Source organism: Engystomops pustulosus, chromosome 6 (assembly GCF_040894005.1).
Source record: "Engystomops pustulosus chromosome 6, aEngPut4.maternal, whole genome shotgun sequence".
NCBI classification, from domain to species: domain Eukaryota; kingdom Metazoa; phylum Chordata; class Amphibia; order Anura; family Leptodactylidae; genus Engystomops; species Engystomops pustulosus.
This window is the reverse complement of record NC_092416.1, coordinates 163,368,678-163,396,471: the sequence shown is the minus strand read 5'-3', so window position 1 is coordinate 163,396,471 and position 27,794 is coordinate 163,368,678. Positions and strand designations below refer to the sequence as shown.

The 27,794-nt window shown below is 44.0% G+C and overlaps 1 protein-coding gene across 1 annotated transcript in view; it reads left to right on the top strand.

Moving 5' to 3' along the window:
- Positions 1-27,794, top strand: part of LOC140064881 (agouti-signaling protein-like) — a 102,151-nt gene that overhangs the window by 19,629 nt on the left and 54,728 nt on the right. Inside the window, exon 2 of the mRNA XM_072112182.1 lies at positions 279-530. Within this exon, the coding sequence (XP_071968283.1) occupies positions 279-530 (252 nt within the window). The remainder of the gene's footprint in view (positions 1-278; positions 531-27,794) is intronic.

Genomic DNA, 27,794 nt, shown 5'->3' with positions numbered 1-27,794 from the left:
AATAGACCTGGCATTTTGGGACGTGGACATGTCTAACATGTTTAGAAATTACTTTAGATATGTATATTTTTTTAACAAGGCCCACTAATTTTTTTCTAGGACTTTTTTTTTTGAGCCCCCCCTAGGATATTCAGATTCTAAAAAGTCTAATCATAGTTATATTCTGGGTGCGGAAAGTATTCAGACCGCTTTAAATTTTTCATTGCAGCTAATTGGTAAGATTGAAAAAAGTATTTTTTTGTGCTCATTAATGTACACTCTGCTCCTTATCTTGACAGAAAAAAACAGGAATGCTAATGCTTGGTGACGTCGCCGGCTCTTGGGAGCAAGACATGGAGTGTGGGGGGAGAACTTTGAAGCACGCTAGGAGCATGCATAGTTATGCTAATGACCGAGAACCCTGTGTAAGGAGCCCAGGAGCGTCAAAGTGTCATTTGCATATTTCATACATCCATTTTTGGACAAAACTCCTGATTTCTGTGGCTAAACAAGACAACTTCCAGCATCAGCTTACCTACCGCTACGTAAAGGTATGTTTGGGTCAGAATGACTATTTTAAAATGGTAGATTTCCTTTAAATACGAGTGTCACAGTAAAGGGTCTGGATACTTATGACCATGTTTTTCTTGTTTAACAAATTAGCAAAAATATCTACAATTTTAGTTTTTTTCTGTCAAAATGGAGGACAGAGTGTACATTCAAAAAAGAACTTTTTTAATCTTACCAAATGGCTGCAATGAAACAATGAATGAAAATGTTAAGTGTCTGAATACTTTCCATACCCACTGTACGTGTAAATATACTGCTTTTCAGAGTCTGCCTCAGGGCTGTAATATAAGTCACAGATTAACAGGTCTAGGAGATGCTGAGAGGCTCTCAACTGTCATGGCATCCGTCGATGTGCCATGCCCATTGGTTACTGCTGTACAGGTGCCACAGTCGTACCCAATAGTTTAACTGCAACTAGCATTGACCTTGCTGGCATCAATTATGGCAGTTAACAGCAGGTGTCTTCTGTATAATACAGCAGACATCCGCCCTGTAGAATGGGCTTAGCTCTTCAGCCTTCTCCATACATTACTAACCACACCATCATATACCATCAAACTACTTTGTGTGTCGTTAAGGGGTTAACTTGTTAATATGCTACATTATACAACATATAAAATTTATGTATATGTATATCATCTATCAACATTATCCAGAAAAAGTATCCTTAACATGTAGTGAGTGCGAAACACACAAGGATTAACAGAGGGGAAAGATATTTAATGCTGACATGATGGATGGTGTGTCATCCCGAATGATGAATTCATCGTAAAGTCGTTAATTTCTTTAGACAAGTTAACGTGTTGGCTTCAGAGACTTTTGTACACGTCCAAGATCTATAAACCTGTTCCCCTGTCTGGAATGTATCTTAGCACCTAAATAATGAAACAAGTTTTTACTTCATAAGAAACTCAAAGACATTGGACAAACTTAAAGGTTATGTGTCAGTAATTTATATATTTTTTGCTTATTAAAACCAGATCGTGAAGCACATCAATCTTTTTCTAATCTGTTTTCCTTTTTTATTGTAAATCTCTTTTTCCTGCCATTTTCTGTCTATGATTACGAGATCCATCCTCCATCTTGCCTTGGCTTTGTTAACAACATTTTTTGATATAACAGAATCCTCATGGATTATACAGTAATGAACTGGAGACGGCTCATTGAGGTCTATGGAGAGTTTTCTAGATACGTTCAGTGCAGATAGGAGGTGATAATAGCCTACGGGTCAGTGTCATCTATGTGTAATGTCCAGTATTATTATTATTTATTTATAGAGCACCATTGTTTCCATTGTTGTGACCGGGAGGCGGCTTCTTAAAAAAATAAACATGTACTTATCTTTGTGGTCCATCTCTTATGGAAGCAGTGTCCTCACAAAAACATCCTAATGACCACCATTCACATGTCAAAACAACAACAACAAAAAGCAATGGTTTGTAGGAGGACAAGTATCAGATTTGTATAGAAGAGGATGAAAACCTCAAAGTGATAGATATTGCTTGTTCATTCTGCAGCATTCCAAAAGCAATCTGAAAACCTTGATACCAACAATTGAGATATTTGGAGAATGATTCCCGACCAGGATGCATTTAATCCACTAACTAGTAAAATTTAAGGAATATGATGACTCTTCTTATTTACTTACTCTCGCCTTCCGATGCCATTGGCTACATACTATAGTTAGAATTGCCCATCAGGACTCTACCTGTTATGGTAGCTCTGACGGTAGGTTCCTCCTAACGTCCTAAGCTCTAAACTATCTTTCTGTAATGCTTTATTATTGCCTAACCTGATCTAAACGGATATTCGCATGTGCTTTGCCGCTAGCACTGAGCAGGACCTACTGGGAAAATATGCAACGTTTTCCAAGATGATATAAGGCAGACCACACCTCTTTTAGCTACCATGTAAGGAGCTACAAGAGGCCTTATGACATGATGCGGGATTAAAACCAATCCAGTATATCTATTCCACAAGGAACAGATTCCCAACTGTAGACAGCGCTGTTTCGACCTGATTGGGTCTTCTCAGTACAACGTTGGGAACTGGTTTGGCTGAGTGAGAAGCTTGCAACTAGTGTCAGGAAGTAAGAGTTCTCCTTATGGAGAGATTGCCAATTAAGGCCACCATGTAGGTGTAGTCTTATAGCCACTGGGGGGGATTCTGGGAAAATATGCAAAGTTTTCCAGGATGACCTACTGGTGCGTGGAGTAGGCTTTGCTCCCACACACCCTACTATCCTCTGCCAAAAATTTACATATGAGTAAGATTAGGTTTAAGATGTTAGGAAGAACCTAACATCGGATCTTAATAGGTGGATTCCTTATGGTAGGTTTCCTTTAAAGGTCAGGTCTATCAATCTTGTCTATTCTCATTCAAAAGGGAAAAAAGCTTCCCTTCTCCATACAAACATGATACAAACTCCTTAAACTAGTATGTCCACCCTAACGCTACATTCACACTAACATATGGGGGACCTATACACGGCCGACGTATAAACAACGTATATACGTCCCCCATTCTCAGCAATGGGTACACAGCGCTCTACGGGAGTGTTACCATTCCGTAGCCGGAAGAAAGATAAGATATGTCTATCTTTCGCAGGAATACGGTGCTTTGTGCCATATATTGCTATGGAGAGGGGGCGGGGGTGAGCGGCACTCATCCTCTCCTTGGCGCCGATGTATGCCTCCCATACTATGGTACAGCGGGCATACATCGTGTGAATGTAGCCTAACATTGGTAGCTGTGCCCTCGACAAGCCACCATCCTCAAGTTAATTTTACATTGACTGAACAGACCTTCTTTAGACCCAATTCTCTTCTATTTTGTTACCTTTCATTCTACGTACTGCAATCTCTACCCAGTCCTGTAATAAATAGAGCCATCACATCTTTAAGCACAATACAAATAGCTACCATCCCATCACCTACATACCTTTCCCTGGGAGATGCTCTCTTTTAAAGGGTTACCTACCGTAACATCAAAAGCCGCACAAATGTATGGCCATAAATTACGTGCTCCAGTGACACCGAGCACCAGGGTGCAACACGAGTACAGATACCGGTGCTTCCTCCTACATCTACACATTGACAGAGTGATTTAGGACTGCATGGAGAAATAATTTTTCATACAGTGCTACAAATCCTATATAAGCCATAAATATTTCAATGCAGAATTACAGTCAGAATAGCGACACTTAGCATAATCGCCAGTCTCCAGGCTCTGAGAATAATAACTGGGTATTATGTTTAGTCATTGCTTTAATTTTATCCCTATTACTGAATATATATATATTACTCGGAAGAGGAAAGTTTTAATATCTATTAAACCAATTTTCCTTCCACTTTATTCTTCTTTTACTTTTTACTCATAGTTTTTGGTTAAAATAAACAGAGGAAAAACAACTAATGTCATACACAGTCGAGGCAGCCTATCAATTACAAAGTAGGGATCTATTCCACTTCTGTTCTATTGGTCTACCAGAATAGGTAGACCGATCCATTGTCATGACAGGCAGAGGTTTCCCAAAGACTCCCAAGCCATATTCCATATCTCAATACCATCTTCCAGAAGCAGGCAGTAACAGGAAATCACCATATACTTCAATACAGATTTAGTTGCAGTATATGGTATGAGTGATCGGACCCTCTTGGGTTGAAATACCCTAGGGGGCCAATAAAATAGTAAAAACTTAAAAAAAAGGGTAAAATCAACAACCTTTACTAGAATTGAAATAAAAACAAACATAAATGTTAGGTATACCCGTGTCCCAAAATACCTGATCTATTTAGTTGTTAAAACAATTATACCAACAGAAAATAGCGCCCAAATATCCAACTTTTTCACCAATTCGCAACACATAGAAATTCGAATAAGAAGTGATCAGAAGGTCGTACAGTCTGAAAAATGGCAGCAAAGAAAACGTCAGCTCATCTCATCTTTAAGGGGACCTACCACCACGATTCTATCTATAAAGGTAGAACGGGTGGTAGGTGGATGAATGGGACGTAAGGATAGCCCTTTTTGGGCGAATCCTTACGTCCCGGCTATCCTTTTGTAAACTTTAATGAGTTTATATGCTAATTTATTTAAGCGGCTACTGGGGCGTGGAGTAGCTGGACATGAGGCTACTAGTCGCGGCTACTCCATGCCCCAGTAGCCTCGTTCCTCCGCCTACCAGGTAATCTTCGGAGCGCAGCTACCAGGAGCGAGCATGCGCAGTAGCGCCGGCCTCGGAGCTACGGCCGCGCACCCGTAGGCCTGGATATTCGCACAAGAGCGTGCAGCTACCAGGAGCTGCACGCCGAAGATTACCTGGTAGGCGGAGGAACGAGGCTACTGGGGCGTGGAGTAGCCGCGACTACTAGCCTCATGTCCGGCTACTCCACGCCCCAGTAGCCGCTTAAATAAATTAGCATATAAACTCATTAAAGTTTACAAAAGGATAGCCGGGACGTAAGGATTCGCCCAAAAAGGGCTATCCTTACGTCCCATTCATCCACCTACCACCCGTTCTACCTTTAGAGGTAGAATCGTGGTGGTAGGTCCCCTTTAGTAAGCAGAGATCCTAGTGTTTTTTTATGGGTGACAGGTCCTCTTTAAACTCCTGCTTGTCTTTATTCTAAAATGTCTTTAAAGTAGTGTTTATAATGACATTTGTCCCCAAAGTCCAGTTTCTGATTGCAATCAAACATTTTTTTTTTTAGAACTTATAAATAAAATAAATAAATATTAGCTAAATATAACAAAACTGTTCTTGCAGCGCAGGGTCAAACGGTGTCACGTTTACCAAGACAAAGCAATATTTAATATATTTTCTCCAAAACATAAGATACCTTTATTCTCAGCGTGACTATAATAAGTATAGCTCAGCCCTCTGCAAGGAGGGAGATTTTACCTTGCTGGGTAATGGGGTCAGAAGTAAGAGGCTCAGCGTGCTACCTATAATATTTGTGCTCAGAGTATTGGATTGACAGTTCCATATGTAGGACGCTATCACACAGCAATAAGTAACATCCAGTGGTCCCCATATTATTCCTAAACACATTCACACCACCTATAGAGCTCGGCATAACACGCGTCTCAGGTTTGCTTCACATACAATTCTCTTGGGTCCAGCAGACTCCGCAGGAGGCTTACAAAACATGTGGATTGCAAACCCAGTGTAACAGAGTAATAGTCGCCCGTCTCTGCTGATGTGGAAATAATTGGTTTACGTTTTACTATTATTATTTCTTTGCATTATATTTTGCCATAAGGAAGATGCACAAAACATGTACTGTGATCTACCGAAGTCACAGAAAAAAAATCTATAATTTTGTGATGGTTATATAATAGTTATAATAATAATAATCTTTATTTATATAGCACCATCATATTCTGTAGCACTATGCAAATCATAGGGGACTTACACAAATATAATATTACATCACAGAGTATAAACAGTCATATGGAACAATAGGAGAGAGGGTCCTGCTCACAAGAGCTTACAGTCTATGAGGATGAGGGGGTGACACAAGAGCTTACAGTCTATGAGGATGAGGGGGTGACACAAGAGCTCACAGTCTATGAGGATGAGAGGGTGACACAAGAGCTTACAGTCTATGAGGATGAGGGGGTGACACAAGAGCTTACAGTCTATGAGGATGAGGAGGTGACACAAGAGCTTACAGTGTATGAGGATGAGGAGGTGACACAAGAGCTTACAGTCTATGAGGATGGAGGGGTGACACAAGAGCTTACAGTCTATGTGGATGAGGGGTGACACAAGAGCTTACAGTCTATGAGGATGAGGGGGTGACACAAGAGCTTACAGTCTATGAGGATGAGGAGGTGACACAAGAGCTTACAGTCTATGAGGATGGAGGGGTGACACAAGAGCTTACAGTCTATGTGGATGAGGGGTGACACAAGAGCTTACAGTCTATGAGGATGAGGGGGTGACACAAGAGCTTACAGTGTATGAGGATGAGGAGGTGACACAAGAGCTTACAGTCTATGAGGATGAGGGGGTGACACAAGAGCTTACAGTCTATGAGGATGAGGAGGTGACACAAGAGCTTACAGTCTATGAGGATGAGGGGGGTGACACAGGAGCTTACAGTCTATGAGGATGAGGGGGGTGACACAAGAGCTTACAGTCTATGAGGATGAGGGGGTGACACAAGAGCTTACAGTCTATGAGGATGAGGGGGTAACACAAAAGCTTACAGTCTATGAGGGGGTGACACAAGAGCTTACAGTCTATGAGGATGAGGAGATGACACAAGAGCTTACAGTCTATGAGGATGAGGGGTGACACCAGAGCTTACAGTCTATTAGGATGAGGAGGTGACACAAGAGCTTACAGTCTATGAGGATGAGGGGGGTGACACAAGAGCTTACAGTCTATGAGGATGAGGGGATGACACAAGAGCTTACAGTCTATGAGGATGAGGGGGTGACACAAGAGCTTACAGTCTATGAGGATGAGGGGCGACACAAGAGCTTACAGTCTATGAGGATGAGAGGTGACACAAGAGCTTACAGTCTGTGAGGATGAGGGGGAGACACAAGAGCTTACAGTCTATGAGGATGAGGGGGTGACACAAGAGCTTACAGTCTATGAGGATGAGGAGGTGACACAAGAGCTTACAGTCTATGAGGATGAGGAGGTGACACAAGAGCTTACAGTCTATGAGGACGAGGGGGTGACACAAGATCTTACAGTCTATGAGGATGAGCGATGACACAAGAGCTTACAGTCTATGAGGACGAGGAGGTGACACAAGATCTTACAGTCTATGAGGACGAGGGGGTGACACAAGATCTTACAGTCTATGAGGACGAGGGGGTGACACAAGAGCTTACAGTCTATGAGGATGAGGAGGTGACACAAGAGCTTACAGTCTATGAGGATGAGGGGGTGACACAAGAGCTTACAGTCTATGAGGATGAGGGATGACACAAGAGCTTACAGTCTATGAGGATGAGGGGGTGACACAAGAGCTTACAGTCTATGAGGACGAGGGGGTGACACAAGATCTTACAGTCTATGAGGATGAGGGATGACACAAGAGCTTACAGTCTATGACGATGAGGGGGTGACACAAGAGCTTACAGTCTATGAGGATGAGGGGGTGACACAAGAGCTTACAGTCTATGAGGATGAGGGGGTGACACAAGAGCTTACAGTGTATGAGGATGAGGAGGTGACACAAGAGCTTACAGTCTATGAGGATGAGGGGGTGACACAAGAGCTTACAGTCTATGAGGATGAGGAGGTGACACAAGAGCTTACAGTCTATGAGGATGAGGGGGGTGACACAGGAGCTTATAGTCTATGAGGATGAGGGGGGTGACACAAGAGCTTACAGTCTATGAGGATGAGGGGGTGACACAAGAGCTTACAGTCTATGAGGATGAGGGGGTGACACAAGAGCTTACAGTCTATGAGGATGAGGAGGTGACACAAGATCTTACAGTCTATGAGGACTAGGGGGTGACACAAGAGCTTACAGTCTATGAGGATGAGGAGGTGACACAAGAGCTTACAGTCTGTGAGGATGAGGGAGGTGACACAAGAGCTTACAGTCTATGAGGATGAGGGGTGACACAAGAGCTTATAGTCTATGGGGGATGAGGAGGTGACACAAGAGCTTACAGTCTATGAGGATGAGGGGGTGACACAAGAGATTACAGTCTATGAGGATGAGGGGCGACACAAGAGCTTACAGTCTATGAGGATGAGGAGATGACACAAGAGCTTATAGTCTATGTGGATGAGGAGGTGACACAAGATCTTACAGTCTATGAGGACTAGGGGGTGACACAAGATCTTACAGTCTATGAGGACGAGGGGGTGACACAAGAGCTTACAGTCTATGAGGATGAGGAGGTGACACAAGAGCTTACAGTCTATGAGGATGAGGGGGTGACACAAGATCTTACAGTCTATGAGGATGAGGAGGTGACACAAGAGCTTACAGTCTATGAGGATGAGGGGGTGACACAAGATCTTACAGTCTATGAGGATGAGGGATGACACAAGAGCTTACAGTCTATGAGGATGAGGGGGTGACACAAGAGCTTACAGTGTATGAGGATGAGGAGGTGACACAAGAGCTTACAGTCTATGAGGATGAGGGGGTGACACAAGAGCTTACAGTCTATGAGGATGAGGAGGTGACACAAGAGCTTACAGTCTATGAGGATGAGGGGGGTGACACAGGAGCTTACAGTCTATGAGGATGAGGGGGGTGACACAAGAGCTTACAGTCTATGAGGATGAGGGGGTGACACAAGAGCTTACAGTCTATGAGGATGAGGGGGTGACACAAGAGCTTACAGTCTATGAGGATGAGGGGTGACACCAGAGCTTACAGTCTATTAGGATGAGGAGGTGACACAAGAGCTTACAGTCTATGAGGATGAGGGGGGTGACACAAGAGCTTACAGTCTATGAGGATGAGGGGATGACACAAGAGCTTACAGTCTATGAGGATGAGGGGGTGACACAAGAGCTTACAGTCTATGAGGATGAGGGGCGACACAAGAGCTTACAGTCTATGAGGATGAGAGGTGACACAAGAGCTTACAGTCTGTGAGGATGAGGGGGAGACACAAGAGCTTACAGTCTATGAGGATGAGGGGGTGACACAAGAGCTTACAGTCTATGAGGATGAGGAGGTGACACAAGAGCTTACAGTCTATGAGGATGAGGAGGTGACACAAGAGCTTACAGTCTATGAGGACGAGGGGGTGACACAAGATCTTACAGTCTATGAGGATGAGCGATGACACAAGAGCTTACAGTCTATGAGGACGAGGAGGTGACACAAGATCTTACAGTCTATGAGGACGAGGGGGTGACACAAGATCTTACAGTCTATGAGGACGAGGGGGTGACACAAGAGCTTACAGTCTATGAGGATGAGGAGGTGACACAAGAGCTTACAGTCTATGAGGATGAGGGGGTGACACAAGAGCTTACAGTCTATGAGGATGAGGGATGACACAAGAGCTTACAGTCTATGAGGATGAGGGGGTGACACAAGAGCTTACAGTCTATGAGGACGAGGGGGTGACACAAGATCTTACAGTCTATGAGGATGAGGGATGACACAAGAGCTTACAGTCTATGACGATGAGGGGGTGACACAAGAGCTTACAGTCTATGAGGATGAGGGGGTGACACAAGAGCTTACAGTCTATGAGGATGAGGGGGTGACACAAGAGCTTACAGTGTATGAGGATGAGGAGGTGACACAAGAGCTTACAGTCTATGAGGATGAGGGGGTGACACAAGAGCTTACAGTCTATGAGGATGAGGAGGTGACACAAGAGCTTACAGTCTATGAGGATGAGGGGGGTGACACAGGAGCTTATAGTCTATGAGGATGAGGGGGGTGACACAAGAGCTTACAGTCTATGAGGATGAGGGGGTGACACAAGAGCTTACAGTCTATGAGGATGAGGGGGTGACACAAGAGCTTACAGTCTATGAGGATGAGGGGTGACACCAGAGCTTACAGTCTATGAGGATGAGGAGGTGACACAAGAGCTTACAGTCTATGAGGATGAGGGGGGTGACACAAGAGCTTACAGTCTATGAGTATGAGGGGATGACACAAGAGCTTACAGTCTATGAGGATGAGGGGGTGACACAAGAGCTTACAGTCTATGAGGATTAGGGGCGACACAAGAGCTTACAGTCTATGAGGATGAGGGGCGACACAAGAGCTTACAGTCTATGAGGATGAGGAGGTGACACAAGAGCTTACAGTCTGTGAGGATGAGGGGGAGACACAAGAGCTTACAGTCTATGAGGATGAGGGGGTGACACAAGAGCTTACAGTCTATGAGGATGAGGAGGTGACACAAGAGCTTACAGTCTATGAGGACGAGGGGGTGACACAAGAGCTTACAGTCTATGAGGACGAGGGGGTGACACAAGATCTTACAGTCTATGAGGATGAGCGATGACACAAGAGCTTACAGTCTATGAGGACGAGGAGGTGACACAAGATCTTACAGTCTATGAGGACGAGGGGGTGACACAAGATCTTACAGTCTATGAGGACGAGGGGGTGACACAAGAGCTTACAGTCTATGAGGATGAGGAGGTGACACAAGAGCTTACAGTCTATGAGGACGAGGGGGTGACACAAGATCTTACAGTCTATGAGGATGAGCGATGACACAAGAGCTTACAGTCTATGAGGATGAGGAGGTGACACAAGATCTTACAGTCTATGAGGACGAGGGGGTGACACAAGATCTTACAGTCTATGAGGACGAGGGGGTGACACAAGAGCTTACAGTCTATGAGGACGAGGGGGTGACACAAGAGCTTACAGTCTATGAGGATGAGGAGGTGACACAAGAGCTTACAGTCTATGAGGACGAGGGGATGACACAAGATCTTACAGTCTATGAGGATGAGGGATGACACAAGAGCTTACAGTCTATGAGGATGAGGGGTTGACACAAGAGCTTACAGTCTATGAGGACGAGGGGGTGACACAAGAGCTTACAGTCTATGAGGATGAAGGGTGACGCAAGAGCTTACAGTCTATGGGGGATGAGGAGGTGACACAAGAGCTTACAATCTATGAGGATAAGGGGTTGACACAAGAGCTTACAGTCTGTGAGGATGAGGGAGGTGACACAAGAGCTTACAGTTTATGAGGATGAGGGGTGACACAAGAGCTTATAGTCTATGGGGGATGAGGAGGTGACACAAGATCTTACAGTCTATGAGGATGAGGGGGTGACACAAGAGCTTACAGTCTATGAGGATGAGGGGGTGACAAGAGCTTACAGTGTATGAGGATGAGGGGGTGACACAAGAGCTTACAGTGTATGAGGATGAGGTGGTGAAACAAGAGCTTACAGTCTATGAGTATGAGGGGGTGACGCAAGAGCTTACAGTCTATGAGGATGAGGGGGACACAAGAGCTTACAATCTATGAGGATAAGGGGTTGACACAAGAGCTTACAGTCTGTGAGGATGAGGGAGGTGACACAAGAGCTTACAGTCTATGAGGATGAGGGGTGACACAAGAGCTTATAGTCTATGGGGGATGAGGAGGTGACACAAGAGCTTACAGTCTATGAGGATGAGGGGGTGACACAAGAGCTTACAGTCTATGAGGATGAGGGGGTGACAAGAGCTTACAGTGTATGAGGATGAGGGGGTGACACAAGAGCTTACAGTGTATGAGGATGAGGTGGTGAAACAAGAGCTTACAGTCTATGAGTATGAGGGGGTGACACAAGAGCTTACAGTCTATGAGGATGAGGGGGTGACACAAGAGCTTACAGTCTATGAAGATGAGGGGTAGACACAAGAGCTTACAGTCTATGAGGAGGAAGGGAGGATACAAGAGCTTACAGTCTATGAGGATGAAGGGAGGATACAAGAGCTTACAGTCTATGAAGATGAGGGGTAGACACAAGAGCTTACAGTCTATGAGGATGAAGGGAGGATACAAGAGCTTACAGTCTATGAGGATGAAGGGAGGATACAAGAGCTTACAGTCTATGAGGATGAGGGGGGGACACAAGAGCTTACAGTCTATGAGGATGAGGGGGTGACACAAGAGCTTACGGTCTTTGAGGATGAGGGGGTGACACAAGAGCTTGCAGTCTATGAGGATGAAGGGGGTGACAGAAGAGCTTACAGTCAATGAGGATGAGGGGTGACGCAAGAGCTTACAGTCTATGAGAATGAAGAGAGCGACACAAGGGGTATAGTAGCTTGTATATTGGTCCCAATATTCTTTAGAGAATTGGTTCATTTCCATTTTTTCACTCTATTTCCCAGCTGTTAGAATTTTGTATACATCCACTTTCCCTCTCGGACAGCTAATAGATAAGGAATGCTGATAGAAGTTTTTTATGACATAACTCCTTACAAACTGTCACTAGATTTATTTAAAGCCGAAGTCTGAAGTTACTTGGTCAAAAATAGTTTTAGCACAGCTGGAGAGAGTCTTTGACAAACATTCCAATGATATTTATATCATACTGCTGGCTTCTTCCTAGCCTGAGATCCACCATGATGTATTAGCCCTACCTATAAAATCCTCTCCAGCTTCTCCTGAAGTGGGCAGGCACTTCAGAGCAGCTTCCCTCACTTCCCATAATGCTGAGCTCTTCTCACATGCAGCAGCACATGCAGTCCAGCCAATTGGGACACACATCCATAGAACGAGGCAGGGGAAAGACACAGAGCTGACAGCACACATCACTGGACCCCTGCATTCCACACTGAACATACAGAAGTTCACAAAATAAAACGTATTCTAAACATTTTCTCCAAAAATGTATTATATCACATGAAGGATTGAACTTTACACCAGATCTTGTTTAGCGTTGAATTGCGCTATAACTTGCCATATGCTCAGGCTTATGCCATAGTCCATAGCTGAAGGGAGAGGGGCTATGGATGGCGGACAGGAGAGGATCAACGGGCAAACAGCTGCACTAAGGTAATGTATGTAGATTGGAAAAATGTTTTTTAACTTTACAGTGGCACTCTAACTGCTTACAGAGCTTAACAGGGTATTCCGGGAATTTGAACGTCTGCTACAAAAATCCATCATGCTATAAATAAATGAATACACACAAACTCAATGTCATTTATTACATAATGGAGCTAAAATAGTTTGCTTTATTGATTTACCAAATTTTCTGGGCTTTTTAAAGTAGGTGGAGTTATCACCAAGATGGTCGCCACAAGACACTACAATTCTCATGATCCCTTAGTTCTCAGTAACTCCTCCTCCCTCTTATGCTCTGCTCTCAGAGATGATGTAACAGACTGTCCTGCTCTATTACCATAGTACTGAGGTGTAACTGTGTTTTCTGTCGTGTGTCTCCTCCACATCGACAAACGGATTGATAAAAGGGCCAGTAGCATTTTAATTCTTCATTATAGTCTATGTCCACAGCATTTTTCTACTAAGGGGAGCAAAATTTTTAATAACAACTAATTACATATTAGCTTATATTATAATGACCCTTTCAAATATGAATTATGCTAATTCCTGGAATACCCCTTTAATTATAATGTGATATAGGTATGCAAGAGGTAAATATTAAGCCTCCTGTACTGTACCATCTGTTGACTACAGAACTGAACAGGCCTTCGGAAACCCTGCTCAAAGGAGAAAAAAAGCATGTTGCAAAGATTTCTGGTGTCACCTAAACTATTATTTCTGAAGTAAAAAAATAATCACATAAAAGATTTTGCTATACCTTGAAGCAATACTTTATAATTTTTGCAGTGCTTTGGCCTCTATTACTATTTTGACTTCTTGAATTGAAGTAAAAGTTACCTCTAAAATAGCCAAACTTGGCAATTCTATCAAAAACATAACAGGGGTTCTTATAAAAAAAAAGGGAGAATTGTTATAAGAGTTGAAAAATCTACAGGCAGTTACGTACAAAATCGGTTCTGTAGGTTTTTTCTTGAATTTGTATGTAAGTCGGAACTGTATATTTTATAATCGCAAGCCCAGCAAAAAATTTTTTGGTCTCTGTGACAATTGGATTTTAAAAATGTTGGATAAAAGCCACAATTAACCATTTTCATTGCAGACACATTTGAAAACTATTACAGCTGTTTATTGTATTTAAAATTACATTAAATTAACAACATCCAGAGGACCGTTTGTAACTAGGGGGCGTATGTAAGTCAGGTGTTCTTAAGTAGAGGACCACCTGTACTGGGTACAGCTGAAGAAAGATTGATTAAATAAATTGGCCATGATGATGGATAGTTCCATTGATGAAAGGGGAAGAGTTCCTGGCAGGGGTGTAAATAAGAAAGGCTGGGCCCCAAAGCAGATTTCTGAATGGGGCCCCCCTTTATCCTTGATACAGTATATACACATGTTATACAAACAGAAAGTATATACATATCTAATACATGCTTATAGTATATACACACATATAGTATATATAGTACAGTATATATACATCATATTATTACACATACAGAATATACACACATACATACCATACACAGGCATATAGGGGCACATTAACTAAGGGTCCGCACACCGCATTTCCGCCAGGTTTCTCAACTATTTCCGAGCTGCACTGCATTTAACAGTTTTTGGCACACGCAATCAGATTTTGGCGCAATCGCCCTGACTTTCACGCAACAGAAATCGGGGGGCGTGGCCATCGGATAACCCAACTGATTCCGACTAAGTGCAGGATTTAAAATTCAAATTTAGTCGCAAGACATGCACTTACATACACCGGGAAGAAGAAGGTGAACTCCGGCGGACCTTAGCGGCAAGCTACACATGCAGGATATCGGGCGCACGATCTTAGTGAATCACGCCGGACTTCATCCTCGTCAGACAACGCACCTCGGGGATCACGACAGGACCGGGTAAGTAAATGTGCCCCATAGTATATAAACACACACACATACAGTATATATACATTACACCATATACACACATACAGCATATAAACATACAGTATATAGACACACATACAGCACATACAAAGCACTTATACACATACACATGTATATACAACATATACAAGTCACATATAGACACACATGTACAGCATATATGCATTCATACACTTATACCCTCATACACACACATATACTGTAAATATATATTCATTGTCAGGCAGTGTTTTCATCCCTGGGGCATCAGAGGCCACAGATATGACTTTATGCAGCTCAGTAGCTGCTGACCACATGGGGATGAGAGATTCCTAGTTCTGCCGTCCTGCTGTCATCTCCCCTGACATTTCGTATTTGAGCTGCTGGCTAAGATGTTTTATATACATTTATATATACATTTATATACATTTTATGCTGCACAATGTGGAGCTCAATCTTTATTGTGGCAGGTCAGTGGCAAGGCCCCCTGACACTGTGGGCCCCATAGCAGCTGCTATGGCTGCTACCCCTATAGTTATGCCTCTGGATATACCGGCAGGGCTTGTTTTTCCTTCCCCTGGATGATCTTCCTAGAAAAGTTGACAAAGAATGATAATTGCTTACTTACACTTAACTCGATGCTTACAACATCCACTCCAGCACACAACTATTCATGTGCCTATGGAATTTGAGGAATATGTGGAGTTATAAGGGCCAAAGCACTGCCAATATGACTGACTACTGCTTTAAAATAAAGTTCTACTTGGAATTGGTGGTAAAAATGGGTCTCCTGGTGACAGGTTCAGATCATTATTGATCTGTTCATGTGATGTCACACAGGTGCACGACTCATTATATCCCTGGTCATTTGATGTCACACAGGTGCACGACTCGTTATATCCCTGATCATGTGATGTCACACAGGTGCACGACTCGTTATATCCCTGATCATGTGATGTCACACAGGTGCACAACTCATTATGTCCCTGATCATGTGATGTCACACAGGTGAATGGCTTGTTATATCCTGGTCATGTGATGTCACACAGGTGCACAGCTCATTATATCCCTGGTCATGTGATGTCACACAGGTGCACAACTCATTATGTCCCTGATCATGTGATGTCACACAGGTGAATGGCTTGTTATATCCTGGTCATGTGATGTCTCAAAGGTGCACGACTCATTATATCCCTGGTCATGTGATGTCACTCAGGAGCACAGAGCGTTATATTACTGGTCTTGTGATGTCACACAGGTGTACGGCTCGTTATATATCCCTGGTCATGTGTTGTCCCAAAGGTGGATGGCTTGTTATATCCCTGGTCATGTGATGTCCCAAAGGTGTACAGATCATTATATCCCTGGTCATTGGTGTCACACAGGTGCACGGCTGTTATACCACTGGTCATGTGATATCACACAGGTGCACAGCTTGTTATATCGCACATCTCTGATTACTCTCTTTGATTACTCTCTTTGCGGCTGTGTGACATCACATGACCAGACATGACCTTTTATCCACAGGAAGTAAACCATGAAGCTTCATATTGAATGACAACAAGCAGAGAATCTAGAAAACTGCAAGTAATTGATACAGAAATTATATTGGAAAATTGTACAACTTTTCATTACACAAACAATATCAATTATTTGCTGAAAATGGATAAACCCTTTAATAATAAAAAAATTCTAGATTCTTAAAATGTTCTTAAACTCTCTACAATGGACTAGTCGCAGTCTGACACATTAGTGTTTGGGCAGCCCTGGAAGGCTTCTCTTACACAGATTCAGTCATTGTAGTAAGCCCGGTTTCCTGTGAGTATACAGGTCTCTGAGGAGAATCTGATCAGTCCCTGACATTCCCTACCTCCAGCCTATAGCTCGTTCTTGTAACGTAATCCCTCTCTTTGGTTAAAAAAAAAAAAAGGGTATTTTACTACTAAGGAGAGAAGAGAGAAAGAGAACTGGGAGGATTCGACATTTTCCATCATTTTTACTTGCGAGGTTTAATGGCCGCCTGACCCGCGCCCCTTTCATTTACTGCAGTTTTTGAAAATTGCTTTCAGATTTTTGGTTTTCTCATCGAAAGTTTCTCGAGTGCCTCATATTTTGTCAGAGAGAAAGCAGACAAGGTCCAGTGCTGCGTTTTATCAGGTAGGTGTCTTGATCACTTCTCGGGGGACCTCTATGACAATATTAAATGAACTTTCTACGATTTATTTATCCTTCGGAGATGGATTTCCTTCGTCTGTCGTTTGCGGTGACAGTGATTATTAATTTGCTATTTCTTGAAGGACATCATGTGACTCTTGTGGGATTTGATTCAGCTGAATGATATTAAAGGGAGTTGAATTCTACATATTATATGGCAGATGACTACATGTCACTTGGCAATTTCATGGGCCACTGAGTGTCGAGAGTGAGCTAAGCAGCTACACATGGAAGGGTCTCTTTCTGTAAGGGGATATATGAGATGTTCAAAGCATTGGTACAGATACATGGGTATGTACGATCTATTGCCATGGATGGAGGAGCTGCTAATTATTTACACATATAGCTGCAATAATTTACCAGAATAATGTATTCCATATTGGTAACATTTTCTTCTTTTCTGTGTTGGGGGTTGGGGTTAAAATTGTTCTTAAGACATGAACAGCTGAATGATGTAGAATGTTACAAATAAGTCAAGTATAGAAATATGTAACTCAAGCTCAAACATACAATTCAATCTAAATTTGCGTATTCCGAACCATTTATCATTCACATTAAACTTTGCAACATCCTTTACATATTTTTCATTCAAACTCAAGTAAACTTGTATTTTAATATGAGGTTTTTGAGCATCTTTAAGCGATTTATACTGATTTATTCTGTCATCAGAATTGGACTATTAACTTTTATACATTGTTTTATAATAATCATTTGCTTTGTATCACTATTCAATATAAAATTTGTATTGGGGTTTTAGGATATGTCTTTTTTTAAATTAAAGAGAATCTTTTTTTAATTATTATTTATTATTTAAAAAATGTATTTATTCTTAATAAAAACAAAAGATCGTCAACCGTAAAAACATTAATTTGTTTCTTTTTTTTTTTATGCAAAAAAAAAATGCAGCTTTGCTAGTGGTCATTAATAATTATACAAAATAATAGGCTGATATTAATGTCAATAGAATGAAAAATAAGCTTGAGGGTGAATAAAAGGAACTACACAAGAAATTTGTGTCAGTTCCTGATGATAAGAATATTAGATTTTTTTAAACATATATTTATCGGAACAATTAAAAATTATGTTGTTTGATCTTGGTGTTGCTTTTCTAACTTGATGGTTTCATGATAAAACCAATAAGAAAAGAAATTGTTTGATCTGATGTTGCTTTTCTAGTTTGATGGTTTCAAGAAAAACCCCATACAAAATAATTCATTTTTTTGTTTGTTTTTGAGGGTTTGTACCCTTCCACAGTTTTTTTCACATTTTATAGACCTTCCAAGTTATGTGTTATTAAATAAGTCAACTAGAAATTTGAGGCACTTTTTATCTGCCTTTTCTCACTATGGATTATATATAATAGTAAATTGGTAAAAATTTTTTGCTTCATCGTGTAAGTAGCAGCAAATTACCACTTTGTTCCGTGATTTGAAGTGAGAAGGGAAAGAATACCGCCAGCATTTGTTAACTAGAGTGAATGTTATATTCTAGGTCTCCCCAGGGAAGGATAAAATACTTATCCTTTATAAACTGATGACTGGGAGGAGGGGATGAACCTAATAAGAGAACATATAGACGTCACAACAACTTATACCTACATCTCTATTCTACACTGAACCAGGTCACATACAAAGCATTTGTTATCTAATACTTCATTAAAGAGTGAGTGTTTTCCAGCACGTCAGCTCTATCTGACAATAAAGACAGTCATTTTAGAATTTCTCTTTAAATGTATCCAATAATGTAATGTTTAGATTTTGTTTGTGAGTTCTTTATGTTGATGCCATGAGCATATTCACACTAACTAGTGAAATTCATTAGCAAAAAGACACAAAAAAAGACATGTCTACACACATGAATGTGATTGATTTGTGGCGTCTGTTTAGAGTTTTACATCCCTATTCATATGGATGAATCAGTTGCAAAGAACTTTGCTACCATAATCTCCGCTTTCATTTTGATAAATTATTGACTTGCAGCTAATGGAATGCATAAAATGCTCTACATGTTAAACCACAAAGGAAGGAAATTGTAGAAAGCTGTCCAAGCTTTAATGAAAAGAAATCTCTAGAGTAATCCTGCTCTTACATGTCAGCACAGCAGCAAAAATAGTTGTAAAACAAATGCACTTAGACACTTAAATTATGTTAATGAGATTATATTTTATATATATACATATACATACATGTGCAAACATGTTAATCAAACTCTGATCTGAATTGAACAAGGGGTATGTAAATCATAAAACACATGTTTATTGGTTAAACTTTAATTTCTTGCCAATTAGTGGGTCAACAAAGGAAGATACAAGCAGTCCCCGTGTTACGTACAAGATATGTTCCGTAGGTTTGTTCCTAAGTTGAATTTGCATGTAAGTCGAAACTATATATTTTATAATTGTCGCTCTAGACCAGTGGTTCTCAACCTGTGGGTCGGGACCCCAGCGGGGGTCGAACGACCAAAACCAGGGGGTCACCTAAAGCCATCGGAGCCACAATTTTATTGTGTTTTTACTGCGAGTTGCATGGTTTGGGGTTACCACAGCATGAGGAACTGTATTGCGGGGTCACAGCATTAGAAAGGTTGAGGACCACTGCTCTAGACAATTGTCCCAGTGACAATTGGATTTTCTAAATTTTTTGCTGTAATGGGACCAAGGATTATCAATAAAGCTTCATTACAGACACCTTACAGCTGATCATTGTAGTCTGGGACTATAGTAACATCCCCAGAGGTCATAGTGGGCAGAGGGGTCCATCTTTAACTAGGAGTCGTCTGTAAGTCGGGTGAACTTAAGTAGGGGACCATCTGTACCATCACAAACTGCAAATAATATTTTCAATATTTGTTTTGACAATAAAAAAGTTAAAATGGACATGAATTGGTGGATGGGTGGATGGATATATCCCAAAAATTAGACAGCACATACTATTCCATAGAGTCAAAAAAAGTGATGAGTTAATTCCATGCGCAATGTTTTGGTGGATAACTACCTTTCTCAAGCCTTGAGAAAGGCGGTTATCCACCAAAACAGCACCTTAAGGCTTGAGGAAGGCTCGTGTACAGCCAAAACGTCTCCCTGAGGCTTGAGGACGGCTCATGTACAGCCAAAACGTTGCCCTGAAGCTTGAGGAAGGCTCATGTACAGCCAAAACGTTGCCCTGAGGCTTGATGACGGCTCTTGTACAGCCAAAAAGTCACCCTGAGGCTTGAGGAAGGCTCATGTAGATTCATTTTTTTCTTAGAATTTTGCCTGTTGGAGTGATGTTTTTTAATCTCTATTATTGGAGGATCTAAAACCCGGCCATGATGCACCCAGTTTTTGAATGTACTTGTGCTGCACGTATTTTCTATATGTTGATAGTTGAAAAGGGGAAAAGGGGACATTAATCATACTCCGGCTCTCGTGCAGCGTTTGATGAAGTCACCTCACCTCCTGGGCTCAGCTCTCCTTATGTATCTAGTGGGCAGCTGCACTGGTGGACAATTCTACTGGTTTACAATTGCGCTAAAGCTTGTATACTTTTAGGTTTGGCGGCAGTGTCGACCTTAACAAAGAGTTGATAGATAGATAGATGCAAATTATATTTTTCTCTGATTTACCTAAATGGTTGATGCAAATGACAGTCAGTCAGAATATTAAAAGTCATCACTAGAGATGAGCGAACACTAAAATGCTCGGGTACTCGTTATTCGAGACGAACTTTTCCCGATGCTCGAGTGCTCGTCTCGAATAACGAACCCCATTGAAGTCAATGGGAGACTCGAGCATTTTTCAAGGGGACCAAGGCTCTGCACAGGGAAGCTTGGCCAAACACCTGGGAACCTCAGAAAAGGATGGAAACACCACGGAAATGGACAGGAAACAGCAGGGGCAGCATGCATGGATGCCTCTGAGGCTGCTTAAACGCACCATTATGCCAAAATTATGGGCAACAGCATGGCCATGACAGAGTGACAGAATGAAGCTAGATAGTATCTAAAACATGCAATAATTGACCCTGACACTATAGGGGACGGCATGCAGAGGCAGCGGCAGCAGGCTAGAGAGTGTCATGGCGGCATACCCTAAATGGACTCAGGCTTCAAACCAATGGGTGGCAGAGAGGAACCAAAGGAGGTGAGCAAGAAGTGCTCAAATAATATCGGTACATGATAAAAGTTTGCCAGTATATTTTGTGGATTACACAGCAGGGTGGCGACAAAGTTAACATGGAAGCCATGAAAACAACCCAAAATTCTGCCTGACACAGCTCGTTTGATAAGGGGACCATGTATGGAGGCAGTGAACTAGTAGTAGATTAAAGGTGCTGCAGTTAAAACTATGTTAGTTGGATCTTGGCATGGAGCTGGCGCTCCGCTGCCAGACGAGCTTTCGCCAATCCAAGCCCCTGTCTCTAGGCTACTCCCCAAACAGCACTTTTGTATAAGATCAAGTGTAGTAGCGTTCTTATAAGTTTAGGATATGCCGGGTGAGGGGAATGTAAACAGATGCGCAAGAAGCGCATGATGCGCATGGAGCTGGCGCTCCGCTGCCAGGCGAGCTTTCGCAAATCCAAGCCCCTGTCTCTAGGCTACTCCCCAAACAGCACTTTTGTATAAGATCAAGTGTAGTAGTGTTCTTATAAGTTTAGGATATGGCGGGTGAGGGGAATGTAAACAGATGCGCAAGAAGCGCTGAAATAATATCCCTAAATGGTAAAAGTTTGCAAGTATATTTTGTGGATTACACAGCAGGGTGGCGACAAAGTTAACAACTTTGATGTGGAATGCCCTGTAATAGCTCTTGGGCGGTGTGCCTTTTATCGCCTAGGCTCAGCAGTTTCAGCACCGCCTGCTGTCGCTTAGCGACGGCACTGCTGCTGTGCCTAGAGCTACCGACTGATGGCGCCATGCCCACGGATGGTAATTCGGAGGAGGAGGAGGTGGAGGAGGGGTGGGAGGAGGTATAGTAGGCCTTTGAGACCTGGACCGAGGTAGGCCCCGCAATTCTCTGCGTCGGCAGTATATGACCAGCCCCAGGGTCAGACTCGGTCCCAGCCTGCACCAAGTTAAGTGTAGTAGCGTTCTTATAAGTTTGGGATATGGCGGGTTAGGGGAATGTAAACAGATGCGCAAGAAGCGCATGATGCGCATGGAGCTGGCGTTCCGCTGCCAGGCGAGCTTTCGCCAATCCAAGCCCCTGTCTCTAGGCTACTCCCCAAACAGCACTTCTAAGAACCTTTTGTATAAGATCAAGTGTAGTAGCGTTCTTATAAGTTTAGGATATGCCGGGTGAGGGGAATGTAAACAGATGCGCAAGAAGCGCTGAAATAATATCCCTAAATGGTAAAAGTTTGCCAGTATATTTTGTGGATAACACAGCAGGGTGGCGACAAAGTTAACAACTTTGATGTGGAATCCATGAAAACAACCCAAATTTCTGCCTGACACACCTCGTTTGATAAAGGGACGATGTATGGAGGCAGCTATATGGACGACTTTTGGAGGTAGCAATGGAGACAACGTGTGGAGGCTGCTATGGAGACAATTTAATTTGGATAGTGCCTGTATGTGGCAGTCCCAAACATTTTTCAAACCAGAGGAGCAGGTAGGTGGCCCTCCAGTAAAATGGAATAGATTGAGTGCCTGTATGTGGCAGTCCCAAAAATTCTTCAAACCAGAGGAGCAGGTAGGTGGCCCTCCAGTAAAATGGAATAGATTGAGTGCCTGTATGTGGCAGTCCCAAAAATTGTTCAAACCAGAGGACCGGGTAGGTGGCCCTCCAGAAAAATGGAATAGATTGAGTGCCTGTATGTGGCACTCACAAAAATTGTTTCAAACAGAGGACCGGGTAGGTGGCCCTCCAGAAAAATTAAATGCATGAAGTATAGCAAGAGCCAGTGGGCCCTGTCAAAAAATAGCCATTTTCCTCTGCTTTACTGTACAAAGAGGAGGAGAAGGAGGAAAATGAGGAGGAGGAGGAGGAGTGGATCAATTATTCAGGTTGAGCTTCCTTCACCTGGTGGAGATTGGAAATTCTGAGAAATCCAGCCTTTATTCATTTTAATAAGCGTCAGCCTGTCAGCGCTGTCAGTCGACAGGCGTGTACGCTTATCGGTGATGATGCCACCAGCTGCACTGAAAACCCGCTCGGACAAGACGCTAGCGGCAGGGCAGGCAAGAACCTCCAAGGCGTACAGCGCCAGTTCGTGCCACATGTCCAGCTTTGAAACCCAGTAGTTGTAGGGAGCTGTGTGATCATTTAGGACGATGGTATGGTCAGCTACGTACTCCCTCACCATCTTTCTGTAAAGATCAGCCCTACTCTGCCGAGACTGGGGACAGGTGACAGTGTCTTGCTGGGGTGACATAAAGCTGGCAAAAGCCTTGTAAAGCGTACCCTTGCCAGTGCTGGACAAGCTGCCTGCTCGCCTACTCTCCCTCGCTACTTGTCCCGCAGAACTACGCACTCTGCCGCTAGCGCTGTCAGAAGGGAAATACTGTTTCAGCTTGTGCACCAGGGCCTGCTGGTATTCATGCATTCTCACACTCCTTTCCTCTGCAGGGATGAGAGTGGCAAGATTTTGCTTGTACCGTGGGTCCAGGAGAGTGAACACCCAGTAATCGGTGCTGGAATAAATTCTTTGAACGCGAGGGTCACGGGATAGGCAGCCTAGCATGAAATCTGCCATATGCGCCAGAGTACCAACGCGTAAGAATTCACTCCCCTCACTGGCCTGACTGTCCATTTCCTCCTCCTCCAACTCCTCCAACTCCTCTTCTTCTGCCCATACACGCTGAACAGTGAAGGACTCAACAATGGTCCCCTCTTGTGTCTCGCCAACATTCTCCTCCTCTTCCTCCTCATCCTCCTCCACCTCCACCTCCCCCTCCTCCGATATGCGCTGAGAAACAGACCTCAGGGTGCTTTGGCTATCAACAAGGGAATATTCTTCCCCCGTCTCTTGTGACGAGCGCAAAGCTTCCGACTTCATGCTGACCAGAGAGTTTTTCAACAGGCCAAGCAGCGGGATGGTGAGGCTGATGATGGCGGCATCGCCACTGACCATCTGTGTTGACTCCTCAAAGTTACTCAGCACCTGACAGATATCAGACATCCACGTCCACTCCTCATTGTAGACTTGAGGAAGCTGACTGACCTGACTACCAGTTCTGGTGGAAGTTGACATCTGGCAGTCTACAATCGCTCTGCGCTGCTGGTAAACTCTGGATAACATGGTCAGTGTTGAATTCCACCTCGTGGGCACGTCGCACAACAGTCGGTGAGCGGGCAGTTGGAGGCGGCGCTGCGCTGCCCTGAGAGTGGCAGCATCTGGGCTGGACTTCCTGAAATGCGCACAGATGCGGCGCACCTTCGTGAGCAAATCAGACAGATTGGGGTATGTCTTGAGGAAACGCTGCACTATCAGATTTAACACATGGGCCAGGCATGGCACATGTGTCAGTCTGCCGAGTTGCAGAGCCGCCACCAGGTTACGGCCGTTGTCACACACAACCATTCCCGGCTTGAGGTTCAGCGGTGCCAGCCACAGATCAGTCTGCGCCGTGATGCCCTGTAATAGCTCTTGGGCGGTGTGCCTTTTGTCGCCTAGGCTCAGCAGTTTGAGCACCGCCTGCTGTCGCTTAGCGACGGCACTGCTGCTGTGCCTAGAGCTACCGACTGATGGCGCCGTGCCCACGGATGGTAGTTCGGAGGAGGAGGTGGAGGAGGGGTGGGAGGAGGAGGAGGCATAGTAGGCCTGAAACACCTGGACCGAGGTAGGCCCCGCAATCCTCGGCGTCGGCAGTATATGAGCAGCCCCAGGGTCAGTCTCGGTCCCAGCCTCCACCAAGTTAACCCAATGTGCCGTCAGCGATATATAGTGGCCCTGCCCGGCAGCACTCGTCCACGTGTCCGTGGTCAGGTGGACCTTGTCAGAAACGGCGTTGGTCAGGGCACGGATGATGATGTCTGACACGTGCTGGTGCAGGGCTGGGACGGCACATCGGGAAAAGTAGTGGCGGCTGGGGACCGAATACCGAGGGGCGGCCGCCGCCATGAGGTTGCGAAAGGCCTCAGTCTCTACTAGCCTATAGGGCAGCATCTCCAGGCTAAGCAATCTGGAGATGTGCACATTAAGGGCTTGGGCGTGCGGGTGGGTTGCACTATATTTGCGTTTCCGCTCCAGCGTCTGGGGTATGGAGAGCTGAACGCTGGTGGATGCTGTGGAGGATCGTGGAGGCGACGATGGGGTTTTTGGGCCAGGGTCCTGGGCAGGGGGCTGACTAGCAGCTGACACAGGGGAAGGAGCAGTGGTGTGCACGGCCGGAGGTGAACGGGCTTGTTGCCACTGAGTGGGGTGCTTAGCATTCATATGCCTGCGCATACTGGTGGTAGTTAAGCTAGTAGTGGTGGAACCCCTGCTGAGCCTGGTTTGGCAAATGTTGCACACCACAGTCCGTCGGTCATCCGGTGTTTCCTTAAAGAACCTCCACACTTCTGAAGATCTAGCCCTCGCCGCAAGAGCCCTCACCACGGGAGCTTCACTAGTTGACAGTGGCGCTGATGCACCAGCTCTGGCCCTGCCTCTCCGTCTGGCCCCACCACTGCCTCTTCCAACCTGTTCAGGTCGAGGACTCTCCTCCGTCTCAGAAGCACTGTGTTCACCCGGCCTCTCAACCCAGCTTGGGTCTGTCACCTCATCATCCTCCGATCCCTCAGTCTGCTCCCCCCTCGGACTTCCTGCCCTGACAACAACTTCCCCACTGTCTGACAACCGTGTCTCCTCATCGTCGGACACCTCTTTACACACTTCCACTACGTCAAGAAGGTCATCATCACCCACAGACTGTGACTGGTGGAAAACCTGGGCATCGGAAAATTGCTCAGCAGCAACCGGACAAGTGGTTTGTGACTGTGGGAAGGGTCCAGAAAACAGTTCCTCAGAGTATGCCGGTTCAAATGGCAAATTTTCCTGGGAGGGGGCAGACTGGGGGGGAGGAGGCTGAGGTGCAGGAGCTGGAGGAGTGGGGATTTCGGTGACATGGGTGGACTGCGTGGAAGACTGACTGGTGGTGGACAAATTGCTCGAAGCATTGTCAGCAATCCACGACATCACCTGTTCGCACTGTTCTGGCCTCAACAGTGCTCTACCACGAGTCCCAGTAACTTCAGACATGAACCTAGGGAGTGTAGCTCTGCGGCGTTCCCCTGCTCCCTCATCAGCAGGTGGTGTCTCACCCCGCCCAGGACCACGGCCTCTGACCCCTGCAGTAGTTGGACGCCCACGTCCCCGCCCTCGTCCTCTACCCCTAGCCCTGGGGTTAAACATTTTTAAAATGAGAGTTATAACTTTTTTTTTTTTTTTACTTTTTTTTGTTTTTTTTTGTGTTTTTTGGTGTTTTTTGTTTTTTTTTGTGTTTTTTGTTTTTTTTTGAGTTTTTAGAACCAAACAATCCTATCCTATTGCTATGGCTATTTTCTAGCCAAGTATCAAAGGAAGCACACTACTATGCCAGATGAGATGACACTGAGTTAGTGCCTAATAGAAATCCAACCCCTACTGAATTTTGCCACTTCAGCCTTTGCTATGGATATGTGCGCCACTAAGCGCAGAACACAGCGGTCGCAAGTCTCACTACAAATTGCTCAGAATTGGCAAGTACATGCACTGCAGAAACTAAAGCCACCAGCAGATCAACCAGAAATCAAATATATAGAACGCTACTGTAGGCTTCAAGAAGCTGTTTGTATTCTCCTATGGCTATTTTCTAGCCAAGTATCAAAGGAAGCACACTACTATGCCAGATGAGATGACACTGAGTTAGTGCCTAATAGAAATCCAACCCCTACTGAATTTTCCCACTTCAGCCTTTGCTATGGATATGTGCGCCACTAAGCGCAGAACACAGCGGTCGCAAGTCTCACTACAAATTGCTCAGAATTGGCAAGTACATGCACTGCAGAAACTAAAGCCACCAGCAGATCAACCAGAAATCAAATATATAGAACGCTACTGTAGGCTTCAAGAAGCTGTTTGTATTCTCCTATGGCTATTTTCTAGCCAAGTATCAAAGGAAGCACACTACTATGCCAGATGAGATGACACTGAGTTAGTGCCTAATAGAAATCCAACCCCTACTGAATTTTCCCACTTCAGCCTTTGCTATGGATATGTGCGCCACTAAGCGCAGAACACAGCGGTCGCAAGTCTCACTACAAATTGCTCAGAATTGGCAAGTACATGCACTGCAGAAACTAAAGCCACCAGCAGATCAACCAGAAATCAAATATATAGAACGCTACTGTAGGCTTCAAGAAGCTGTTTGTATTCTCCTATGGCTATTTTCTAGCCAAGTATCAAAGGAAGCACACTACTATGCCAGATGAGATGACACTGAGTTATTGCCTAATAGAAATCCAACCCCTACTGAATTTTGCCACTTCAGCCTTTGCTATGGATATGTGCGCCACTAAGCGCAGAACACAGCGGTCGCAAGTCTCACTACAAATTGCTCAGAATTGGCAAGTACATGCACTGCAGAAACTAAAGCCACCAGCAGATCAACCAGAAATCAAATATATAGAACGCTACTGTAGGCTTCAAGAAGCTGTTTGTATTCTCCTATGGCTATTTTCTAGCCA